At 37.8% G+C, this 12,660-nt stretch overlaps 1 protein-coding gene across 1 annotated transcript; it reads left to right on the forward strand.

Annotated features, from left to right (window-relative positions):
- Positions 1-8,488: 8,488 nt before the first annotated feature.
- On the forward strand, positions 8,489-10,346 carry LOC21403325 (ankyrin repeat domain-containing protein 50). Its single transcript, XM_010114398.2, has one exon. It carries the CDS (start codon positions 8,702-8,704, stop codon positions 10,109-10,111), a length of 1,410 nt encoding a protein of 469 aa, XP_010112700.1. The 5' UTR covers positions 8,489-8,701; the 3' UTR covers positions 10,112-10,346.
- The last annotated feature ends 2,314 nt before the right edge of the window (positions 10,347-12,660 follow it).

The raw sequence follows: 12,660 nt of genomic DNA on the forward strand, positions 1-12,660 counted from the left end.
GAAGAGAGATCTCGAGATGCCAATCTGCAAAGCAAATCTAACCAGATCCGGCGACGGAGAAAAGGAAACCGGTGACGGAGTGAGAGAGTGTGGAATAGAGAGAGAGAGAGAGAGGAGAAACCGGAGAAAGAAGGGTGAAGAGAGAGAGAGCGACGAGATGAGCGACAGAATGGGTGAGCGGAAGAAAGAGAGTGGAAATAAACTATGGTTTGGAAATAAGGGTATTTTAGTCCTTTACTTAATGACCAAAATATCTCCTAAAATTAACGGGATAAAAGTCTTTCATGAGTAGTTTTAATTAGTCTAGTGACTTAAATAGATAGAATATGTAATTCCCTCCATAACAAATCACTCGTGGAGGTCCAGTCCATTAGAAACTTCAATTTGAAAACTCTCATCCCTAGTAAATAAACAAGAAAACCCTCAGTAAATAAATGAGAAAAAAAATAAACTGTCGGTAGTTCTCAACTATTCAGCCGTTAAATCTGTATTAAAAACTCTCTTCTAAATCATTTTTTTAAACTAATATGATTTTAATCAGATTAACAGTTAAAAATTGGTACAACTGACAGACTTACAAGAAAAAGTCTCGTACTAAAATAGGAGAATGACACACTAATTTATCGTTGCATGAAAAATGTTACTAAAATAACTCCTTAAAAACAAAAACCCAAAACTTTAAAACAATTTTTTTTGTACTAAAATATTAAAAAGCTTGCTCTCCTCATTTTACCCCTTCGCCAATACAGATGGAGCCATGCATGTTCACCTAGACTAGCTGGCTTCCATAGTCAAGTATTATTACACAAACATTATAAACTCCTTGCTTAAAACTGTACCAGCACGTTTTTTAAAAATCCCCAGCTTTGTCACGATACCAAAGGGGATGAAAAGTTGTGGATTTGTTGTGCTGAAATACTTGAATGCATCCATGACTCTATTAAACGTTCATTGAAACAAAAAAAAACCAGACAGACATATTTTTCCATTTATATGGAGTTCTCAATCTCGGTGTCCCAAGAGTGTGTCTTAATTTATATCCTATTGAAGATTATCATGAACACCAACAAAAGAACCGCCGAGAGTTTGTCTCCATCTTAAATCTCCACAAAAATTCTTGCTGATTCTTCTACTTCAACTAGCTAATAGAATTTGCCAGTGAACAAAAAGGGGGGAAAAGTCTTGAACAGGGAGAAAATTAATTCGGTCATCTAAACTATGGAATCACACCTAAAGCTACTTTTATGAAAATAACCTTTGAAAATGCTATTGTGCGACAGACACATCGCATTTACGTCGAATAATGAAACATAGATTTATTCAAAGGGTTCCTCGAACGACAAAGAGTTGGGTCAACTATTAACTTCTAGAATTTACTCTCTATTGAAGAGATCAGACAAGACAAATATATATAGTTTAGCCTAAAAAGTAACACCGAGCTAGATTTCCAATAAGTACAATAGCCAATTTGTAATAACACGTATAGTTCTATCGCTTCCACAACAACTCTGAATTTCTTCTTCTCTAGAAATCACACTTCGCAACGTAAAATCAAATCATAAACTAACAGATTATTTTGTTATTTTCAATATATGTGATCAATGTAAGAACCTATCACAAAACAAATCATAGAACATCTCCATCAGATCACACGAAATTTCAGTTTCAATAAGTTAAAGAAGGAAGAAAAACCTAAGAATCAACGAAACCTTGATCGTCTCCTCAGGGATACCGAGTGAGCGTAGGAATGGAAGCAGGCCATGTCGAAGTCCTTACAAGGCGGTCTCTGCTCCTGCTGTTGGTCAGAAACCCTAAGACCAGCATCGTCATGGCCATCTCTGGACTCGCAGAACCTAAAGCCGCAACGAGGTCCTCGCCGGCCTCGTCCTCGTTGAGCCGTCGCCGATGATTACAGATCTTGACGATTTGGAGGAGATCGAATATCCAACTAGATGGTGGCCTCTCATTGAAGATGATGGCGACATCAGAATAGCGGCTCGAACGGCGAGGAGAGAGAGATCTGGCGGTGGACAGCCGATATTTGCCAAGATCGCGAGGAAGAGAGAGATCTCGAGATGTCGATCTGCAAAGCAGATCTAACCAGATCCGGCGACGGAGAAAAGGAAACTGGCGACGGACAGAGAGAGTGTGGAGAGAGAGAGAGAGAGGGGAGGGAGAGAGAGACACAGAGAGAGGAGAAACCAGAGAAGGAAGGGTGAAGAGAGAGAGAGAGCGACGAGATGAGCGACAGAATGGGTGAGCTGAAGAGAGTGGAAATAAAAAAGTATGGTTTGCAAAATAAGGGTATTTTAGTCTTTTAATTTATGATCAAAATATGTCCTAAAATTAAAGGGATAAAAGTCTTTTATGAGTAGTTTTAATTATTCTAGTGACTTAAATGGATAGAATATATAATTCCCTCCATAAAAAATCACTCGTGGAGGTCCAGCCCATTGGAAACTTCAATTTGAAAACCCTCATCCTTAGTAAATAAACAAGAATACCCTCGGTAAATAAATGAGAAAAAAAATAAACTGTCAGTAGTTCTCAACTTTTCAACCGTTAAATCTGTATTAAAAACTGTCTATTCTACGTAACTTTTTTAAACAAATGTGATTTTAATCAGATTAACAATTAAAAATTGATACCACTGATAGACTTACCGAAGAAGTCTCATACAAAAATAGGAGAATGACACACTAATTTATTGTTGTATGAAAAAGTTTGCTTCACCCCTAATATAATGTTGGATTTAAAATGAAAAATAACTCCTTAAAAACAAAAACCAAAAAGCTTAAAACAATTTTTTTTCTACTAAAAAATTAAATAGTTTGCTCTCCTCATTTAACCCCTTTGCCAATACAGATAGAGCCATGCATGTTCACCTAGACTAGCTGGCTTCCATAGTCTAAGTATTATTACACAAACATTATAAACTCCTTGCTTAAAAAACGGTACCAGCAAGTTTTTTAAAAATCCGAGGCTTTGTCACGATACCAAAGGGGATGAAAAGTTGTGGATTTGTGGTGCTGAAATACTTGAATGCATCCATGACTCTATTAAACGTTCATTGAAACAAAAAAACAAAAACAAAAAAACAGACAGACATATTTTTCCATTTATTTGGAGTTCTCAATCTCTGTGTCCCAAGAGTGTGTTTTAATTTATATCCTAATAAAGATTATCATGAACACCAACAAAAGAACCTCCGAGAGTTTGTCTCCATCTTAAATCTCCACAAAAATTCTTGCTGATTCTTCTACTTCAACTAGCTAATAGAATTGCCAGTGAACAAAAAGGGGGGAAATGTCTTGAACAGGGAGAAAATTAATTCGGTCATCTAAACTATGGAATCACACCTAAAGCTACTTTTATGAAAATAACCTTTGAAAATGCTATTGTGCGACAGACCCATCACACACACATCGTATTTACGTCGAACAATGAAACATGAATTTATTGAAAGGGTTCCTCGAACGACAAAGAGTTGAGTCAACTATTAACTTCTAGAATTTACTCTCTAAAGAAGAGATCAGACAAGACAAATATATATAGTTTAGCCTAAAAAGTAACACCGAGCTAGATTTCCAATAAGTACAATAGCCAATTTGTAATAACGCATATAGTTCTATCGCTTCCACAACAACTCTGAATTTCTTCTTCTCTAGAAATCACACTTCGCAACGTAAAATCAATTCATAAAGTAACAGATTATTTTGTTATTTTCAATATCTATGATCAATGTAAGAACCTATCACAAAACAAATCACAGAACATCTCCATCAGATCACACGAAATTTCAGTTTCAAGAAGTTAAAGAAGGAAGAAAAAACTATCAACGAAACCTTGATCGTCTCCTCATGGATACCGACGTGAACGTACGAATGGAAGCAGGCCATGTCGAAGTCTTTACAAGGCGGTCTGTGCTCCTGCTGTTGGTCGGAAACCCTAAGACCAGCGTCGTCATGGCCATCTCTGGACTCGCAGAACCTAAAGCCGCCACGAGGTCCTCGACGGCCTCGTCCTCGTTGAGCCGTCGCCGATGATTACAGATCTTGACGATTTGGAGGAGATCGAATATCCGACTAGATGGTGGCCTCTCATTGAAGATGATGGCGGCATCAGAATAGCGGTTCGAACGGCGAGGAGAGAGAGAGATCGCGAGGAAGAGAGAGATCTCGAGATGTCGACTGCAAAGCAGATCTAACCAGATCCGGCGACGGAGAAAAGGAAACCGGCGACGGACTGAGAGTGTTGAATAGAGAGAGAGAGAGAGAGAGAGAGAGAGAGAGAGAGGAGAAACCGGAGAAGGAAGGGTGAAGAGAGAGAGAGAGCGACGAGATGAGCGACAGAGTGGGTGAGCGGAAAAGAGAGTGGAAATAAACTATGGTTTGGAAATAAGGGTATTTTAGTCTTTTAATTTATGATCAAAATATCTCCAAAAATTAAAAGGATAAAAACCTTTTATGAGTAGTTTTAATTAATCTAGTGACTTAAATGGATAGAATATGTAATTCCCTCCGTAACAAATCATTCGCAGAGGTCCAGCCCATGGGAAACTTCAATTTGAAAACCCTCATCCTTAGTAAATAAACAAGAAAATTCTTATTTAAATCATGATTTGTGATTTATTAGAATATTTTCTCTCATAAAAAATACACGTAAATTAAAAATGGTTCTAATCACATAGTTTTAATCCATGAACCAAACGGGCTCATGAAAAAAAAATAAACTGTTGGTAGTTCTACTTTTTCTGCCGTTAAATTTGTAGTAAAAACTGTCTATTTTACATAACTTTTGTAAACTAATGTGATTTTAATCAGATTAACAGTTAAAAATTGATACTACTAATAGGCTTATCAGAGAAAGTCTCGTACTAAAATAGGAGAATGGCACACTAATTTATTGTTGCATGAAAAATGTTACTTCACCCCTAATATAATGTTAGATTTAAAATGAAAAATAACTCCTTAAAAACAAAAACCAAAAAGTTTAAAACAATTTTTTTTCTACTAAAAAATTAAAAAGTTTGCTCTCCTCATTTTACCCCTTTGCCAATACAGATGGAGCCATGCATGTTCACCTAGACTAGCTGGCTTCCATAGTCAAGTATTATTACACAAACATTATAAACTCCTTGCTTAAAACTGTACCAGTAAGTTTTTTAGGGCTTATTCTTTTAGAGTTTAACTTGAGTATAATTCTTGAGTTAAATTTGAGTTGAACTTGTAACTTGAGTTTGTGTTTGGTTGTGTACATTTGAGTTATGGTTTGAGATAAGAATCTTTTTGAGTTTGTGTTTGAGTGAGTCAAAACTTGAATTTGTATTTAGATAGTATTTTAATAAAAACTCAATGCAAATAAAAAATTTTAATAGGGTATATGGGTCGAGTTTTATTCGTCTTTTCGTTATCAACATATAGAAAAAAAATAATCTCAATCAGAATTAAAACAAAAAAGTTATAGCATTTTTAAGAATAAAAAAAATACTGTTCATTAATTTGAGTTTGAGTTTCTGAACTCGAGTTGAAGGAGAAACTTGAACTCGAGTTTTAGTCCTAAACTCGAGTTTGAACTCGAGTTTAAACTTAAAAGAACATGAACTCGAATAAAGTTGTAACTCGAGTTGCTTTTTTTTGAGTTTTTCACTCAAAAGAACAAGCCCTTAAAAATCCCAGGCTTTGTCACGATACCAAAGGGGATGAAAAGTGGTGGATTTGTGGTGCTGAAATACTTGAATGCATCCATGACCCTATTACACGTTTATTGAAACCAAAAAAAAAAAACCGGACAGACATATTTTTCCATTTATTTGGAGTTCTCAATCTGTGTCCCAAGAGTGTGTTTTAATTTATATCCTAATAAAGTTATCATGAACACCAACAACAGAACCTCCGAGTGTTTGTCTCCATCTTAAATCTCCACAAAAATTCTTGCTGATTCTTGTTTCAACTAGCTAATAGAATTGCCAGTGAACAATAAGGGGGGAAAGTCTTGAACAGGGAGAAAATTAATTCGGTCATCTAAACTATGGAATCACACCAAAAGCTACTTTTATGAAAATAACCTTTGAAAATGCTATTGTGCGACAGACACATCACACACACATCGCATTTACGTCGAACAATGAAACATGGATTTATTCAAAAGGTTCCTCGAACGACAAAGAGTTGGGTCAATTATGCAATAAAATGTGTTGAACATGTTTTCCATCTCTTCTCGATAAGTAGGTTATTTCTTTTGAGAAATTTTGCTCAATTTTTCATGTGACAATTCCGACAATATTTCTTTTTTAATTGGGGAAAAATTTATACGGATCATATTTTAAGTAACATATCAAGAAGAAAATTAGATTTAGTTAAATAATGTGAGATCGGCAACCATGATCAATTTCTTAACAAGACATATAAATCTACGGAAATATGTAATTTTGGTAATGATTTCAAAGCTTGGGAGGAAGGAAATATATGGTCCGTTTAATTCGCTGATTTGAGTTTTTAATTCAAATTAAGATGTGACTTTATGTAATAACTTTTTACTGTAATAAAAAAATTACTAGTGACTGTTTCTTAGAGCTTTTAACTGTAACAAAACTCAAATTTTAAAATCAAATCGATATAATGAACGGACCATAATATTAAATCATCATCATGCTTGAAACTTACAAGTAAATTTTAATAAAATAATATCGCTAGAAGTTAGTTTATGGCATTATTTTATCATTTTTATAAAAATATAATATTAATATTCTTTATATTTTTGAAACAAAAAGCTTTCTTGTTCGAGACCGCTATGAATTCGATAATCACCTGGCTTGACCTGCCATTGTTTGTCTCTAAAAATTGCATGTCCGATCTTTTCCTTGTCTTTGACCATGAATATTGTTCATTTCCTTCCTTTTGGCCAAAAATCTACCAAACAGTTAAAATTACTTCAAAGATGAACAAGATATTTCCATATCAGTATGAAATACTATCAGTATGAAACAATTGTAGTCGATTAACAGAAGAAAACCCTGCTAGCCACACTAAAACCACAAATTTTAAAAAATAAAAATAAATCCTTACAAAAACAAATAATATATATAAACCCGACATCTTAAATGGGGAATCGGGTATTATTTAAAAATGCACACCCTATTGATGACTAATAAATAAATGAACAGTTGATGCCTTTTGCTGCTATGAAGCAACCATTATCTGGCCAATGGAAATTGACAACATGAGCTCATGAATATTTTTTTGTCTAGTTAATGGAAGTTAAAATAAAAAATAATCCATTAGTCAAATAGTAAGGCGTCACTTATGTTTATATAGCCTACATGACCACAAACTACACGGCTGAAATTGGGTAGAGATAGTAGCTTCTTGACCTTTTTTTAATTTTATTTTATAACCTGCACCTGCACCTCTATGCCCCACGAAAAAGGATGCCGGAGTTGGACTTAATGAACACCAGGGGGCGGCGACGCCCGAAGTGGGGCAGCGCCGGCGGTAAAAAAGGATGGGCACGATGAGATTTTGGCTTGAAAAGGGTTTTTTTTTTTTTTTTTTTTTTTTGTAGGAATCATATGGTTTTTTTTTTCTTTTATCAATTCCTTTTTTTTCATTATTGTAATTTTATTTCTTTTATGACAAGGGTACTTTAGATAAGGCAAAACTTTTATTAAAAGAGAAGACTATCAATGCAAAATTTTTAGATGGAGCGCTAATGACTCGAAACGATGTTCAATATAAGGTTATTTTTTAAAGTGGTCCGTGAAGAGATGGCTACGTATCTATTCAGTTCTTTTTTCTGATCGTAGCAGAGCTGATTTCCTCATGTTTCTATGGATTGAATCCGATGATTTTTTTTTTTTCCTGAGGAAAAACTACTTTTAAGATTTACTTGCCTTAGAAAGAGAGGGAGGGAAAAAAATATTATCGAGTGTTAAAAATAAACGGTGAGTAATGCTACCTTTGGATCCAGAACTTTGCATTTCATTTTTCCCATCGTAGTTCGTTTGTTATCAGCTATCAGATCGATCGGACCGTTCTTATTACGTATCCTACCAGTAGGGAAGAGTAGGCGCCCCACGATAGAGATGCCCTTTTTTTATTTAACAAATGTGTAGAATATTATTCCCGGTAGTGGAATTAGACTTGGCACTTACCAGTTGCCAGGTCTCGTTGGTCCAGTCTTGTGTAGAGTAATGAGAAAGGTCGGACCTTGTAATTTTGAAATACTTTTAAATCAACCAAACTTTGGTCAGAAAATTTGAGTTGGTCTTTTTGCTTTAGCCTATCAAAAGCCACCGAGAGTACTCATCTCCATGTTCTAACGTTGTGGAAAAATAGGGCGCTCCTGTATTCAAACAGGCTAACAACGACTCTCTCATTATCAAAAAAAAAAAAAACATGTTCCCTACCAATCGCTTTCAGTCCCTAACCTAAACCAACAAGTAGTAGCAAGATTGTTCATTAATTAATCAGGTTTAAGCACTAAATAATTAAGAGAAAACAATGGCAAAATATTTCCAAGAAAAGGAAAGGGAAAGATCAACGCACCGCACATCACCGTTTCTCGTCTTTCGTTTCATTTTCTTCTGCATTTTCCACCTAAACCAACCTCAAGTCTCACACTTTCTAGTCTTGCAAACACAGCTTAGAAAACCCAAAAAAGAAAAGCCGCAGAGAAAGGAGAGGAAGACCAGGGTTTCACCATGGATAGGCTGGTGAAGCCAGACGTGAAGGAGGTGGAGCTGAGCTTCAAGAGTGGCCAGAAGTGCAGCGCAGTCTTTAGGTTGACGAACCTCATGCACACCATGACCGTCGCAGTCTCTCTCAGCACCACAAATCCTGGTGTCTTCTCCTTTCCCCAACCTTTCTCCATAATCCCGCCTCTGTCCTCTGCAACCTACACGCTTCTCTCTCAGCCGTCGGATCAGCCCCCTCTCCGCTCCCCTCACGACGTCATCACCGTCCGTTCCGCCATGCTCCCCACCGGAAAGGCCCACCAGGAGGATCTCCGCCGTCTGTTCTCCGCCCCCGGCCGCCACGTGTTCAGGGACGCCATCATCCCTATCTCCTTCGTCGGTCCACAGGTCGTCGAGTTTCTGATCTCTCATCACACCAGAGTCCCGGAGGTGAATTCCTCTCTGAATAAAGCGATCTCGGGGTGTTCCGAGTCTCAGCTCGCGAAATTGCTAAACCTGGCCGTGCGATCGGAGAACGCGGATTTGGTCTCTGCTCTGATCGACAACGGTGGCGATGTGAACTTCAGAGATTCCGATGGAAGATCGCTGCTATCTTCGGCCGTCATGTCAGGCAAGATCGAGGTAGTGAAGGTGTTGATAGCGTCCGGTTGCGAAATCGATAACTCGATCGACAAGGTTTTGTACGAAGCGGCGGCGAAGAACCGAGTCGATTTGATTGAAATTCTCTGCAAGAGCAGGTCGAACATCAACGTGAATTCGGTCGATTTGGATACTCGGACTGCGATTCACGTCGCCGCCGCTCGCGGCCACGTCGAAGCCCTAAAATTCCTGCTCTCGATCGGCGGAAACGCCGATTTAGCGGACGACAGAGGATGGACGCCGCTCCACCATTCTTCAGCGGCGGGCCACCTGGAAGCAGTCGGAACCCTACTGGAGCACTCCAACGCGAAGTACGCCGTCGATATAGACGGAAAGACGGCGTTCGCCCTCGCCGCCGAGAACGGCCACGCCGAGCTGCTCCCGCTGCTGCGGCTGAACGACGCGCTCCACCGGGCGTCGAGGCTGGGCGACGTGAGCGGGGTGAAGAGCTGCCTGGCGGAGGGGGCGGCGGTGGACGGGAGGGACCAGAACGGTTGGACGGCGCTGCACAGGGCGGCGTTCAAGGGGAGGATCGAGTGCGCGAGGGTTTTGCTTACCCATGGGGCGCAGGTGGACGCCGTCGACGACGCAGGGTACACGCCGCTCCACTGCGCGGTGGAGGCGGGACATGCAGCAGTGGCGATGCTGCTCATAGCTCACGGGGCTCGGGCGAACGGGAAGAGTCTGAAGGGAGTTGTTCCTCTGAATCTGGATCGGTTCAAGAATCATCCGGCTCTTGTTGCTCGCTCGTTGTGTCGTGAGAAAGAGCGGGCTTGAGACGCCGCCATTGTTGTGTTTGTTGAGGTGCTTCTGGTAAAGCGCTCTAATTTGTATATAACTAATTACGTGGTTTTCGTTTCAGTGTTGGGGTAGAGAGAAACACAGAGAAGAGAACGGATTCTGTTTTGTGTATGTTCCGCTCCTCAACCGATTAAGCTTGATAAATCAGTTTTTGTGTAACATGTACATTATGAACTATGGATTCATGAAATGAATTCAGATTTTTGTTTTTGAGGTGTGTGTGTGTGTGTTTTTTTTTTTTTTTTAAGTTCTTCAGCAGTGTTACTTCTTTCTTGGCATTTTTTACAGAGTGAAGGTTAATCAGTTTGTCCTTCGCCATTGTTTCTATCTGCAATAAATCTGAATATGTCACCCCCAGGACACCCAAGGGCACTCCCGGTGATGTGATAGGTGGAGCACAAACACAAGCACAATATTTAAGAGATCCATTGAGTCTATTAAGTGATGTGGTGACAAGACTTAGAGTCAAACGCTTCAAGTAAATATTAAACGGGCTGGTTCAACAAGTTGCAGATATGGCAAACACATGGAGGCCCAACTTAAGTCCAAACCCGAATGAAGAAAATCTAGTCGCCATGATTAAGGTTCTAGAAGATTTAAGTTGAAGTGCAAAGAGCTTAACAAGGGGTGTCCAATTCAAGTTGGCCGCATTGGGCCTAAGGGAATATTTGTGGCCGAATTGGCCTTGGAATTGTATAGGGTCCGAATTGGACTTAGATTAGAATAGGGTTAGCCGACTTTGGGCTTTAGCTTAAGTAATTAGATGTTTTAATTTTCATTAGGGTGAAAAACACATCAAAGTATAAATAGGGTTGTAAAACACGTTTTCAGCAATTTATGAATTAATAATCACGTTTGAGATTTTTCATATTTGTACTTCTTGGTTCTTGAGAAGACTATTGAACTTATTAAGTACTTTTCTTGTGGTGTTCAAAACAATCGAACTTATCATTATGATTAACGAGTGATTCTTGAGAATCTTGGTGTGGTGTTCTTCATCTTTCGTAGTTCTTGATTCGCGTCTTGATAGATAATGGGCTAAGGCTCAACAATCTTGCGTCTTGAAGATCTTGGGGTTGTGATCCGCGTTTGGTGTTGGGTCTCGTCACGTCATTGGTGAGGTTCATATCAGTTGGTGTCAGAGCTTGGGGTCCAAGGTAAATTTGACTATCTTTAATCGTTTTGCTAGTGTCTTAGGGTTTCAATTTGAGTTCTTCCTTTTGTTCTTGCTTTGATTTGAGATTTCTGAAAATATTCAAAAAAAAAAAGTCGGGATTCATAGAGTTTCTTGAGGCCGAATACCTTGCACCTGCCTCTAGGGTTTCGTTTCCTTGTTAAGGTCGATTATCCTATTCTCAAACAAAAAAAAAAGAATCGGATTGAATATGATAAGTGGTTGCAGGCCGAATTTAAGATAGAGTTCTAATCCTAAGGTTTCCTCGTTGAACTTGAATTTGGGGTTTCTTAGGGTTTTCTAAACCTAGTTGGAACTTAATTAGGTTTTCCTTCCTTCCTTGTTGCTATCTTTGGCCGAAAACTTCATAAGAAGTCCTAGTTTTCAATCAAATTTGACTTAGGTTCCTTTATTGGCCAAACTTTACGTTTAAGAAAAAAAAAAAAGAATCCGAAAAAAATTGGAGTACTGTGACTTAAACCGGCCATAACTTTTGATCCAAAAATCGTTACGGGGCCTATAATATACCAAATTGAAGCTAAATTCGAGGCACCCACGGAATTGTTGGGAATGGTGTCCTAGAAGCATAAGATGTAATAGGATATTTATTATCTATTTAATAAAAGAGTTTATTCATCATTTTACGTGTATATATTTGTGAATATTTTATGAATATCAATCAAAATTTCGTGATTATTTATGTAACCTTAAACATTGTATATAAGTGTTATATACGAAAGGATAATGTTTAAGGATAATAATCAAAAAGCAATGTTCATAATGAATTTAATTAAAGTTCAGAATCTTTAATTAAAACATTATTAATACATGTCATTCCCATTTAGAATGGATCGGTGTTATCCGCACTGTTAATATGGTGAGATATTGAATGAGTGTATTTCGCATAATAAGATTATGTGGAACAAGGACACAGACACAATATGATTTTTTAATAATTTTCGTTAAGTATAGAAATTCTAATTAAGTCTACTGATGGTCATATATAGAGTGATCTTAATCCTAAGTTCTTAACAGACTCCTATTTATGGATTTGTGTCTTTTGATTTACTCGGTACGGATTCTGAGATCCTGAATCCTATTCCTTGTATTTTCATATTCTACCTGTTTTAGGACAAGTGGATCCATGTTGGGAATGGTGTCCTAGAAGCATAAGATGTAATAGGATATTTATTATTTATTTAATAAAAGAGTTTATTCATCATTTTATGTGTATATATTTGTGAATATTTTATGAATATCAATGAAAATTCCGTGATTATTTATGTAACCTTAAACATTGTATATAAGTGTTATATACGAGAGGATAATGTTTAAGGATAATAATCAAAAA

This window comes from Morus notabilis, unplaced genomic scaffold (assembly GCF_000414095.1).
Source record: "Morus notabilis unplaced genomic scaffold, ASM41409v2 Scaffold264, whole genome shotgun sequence".
NCBI lineage: Eukaryota > Viridiplantae > Streptophyta > Magnoliopsida > Rosales > Moraceae > Morus > Morus notabilis.

Bases quoted from the DNA above. Each gene is read 5' to 3' on its own strand.
- LOC21403325 (XM_010114398.2), top strand. From the start codon at position 8,702: ATGGATAGGCTGGTGAAGCCAGACGTGAAGGAGGTGGAGCTGAGCTTC.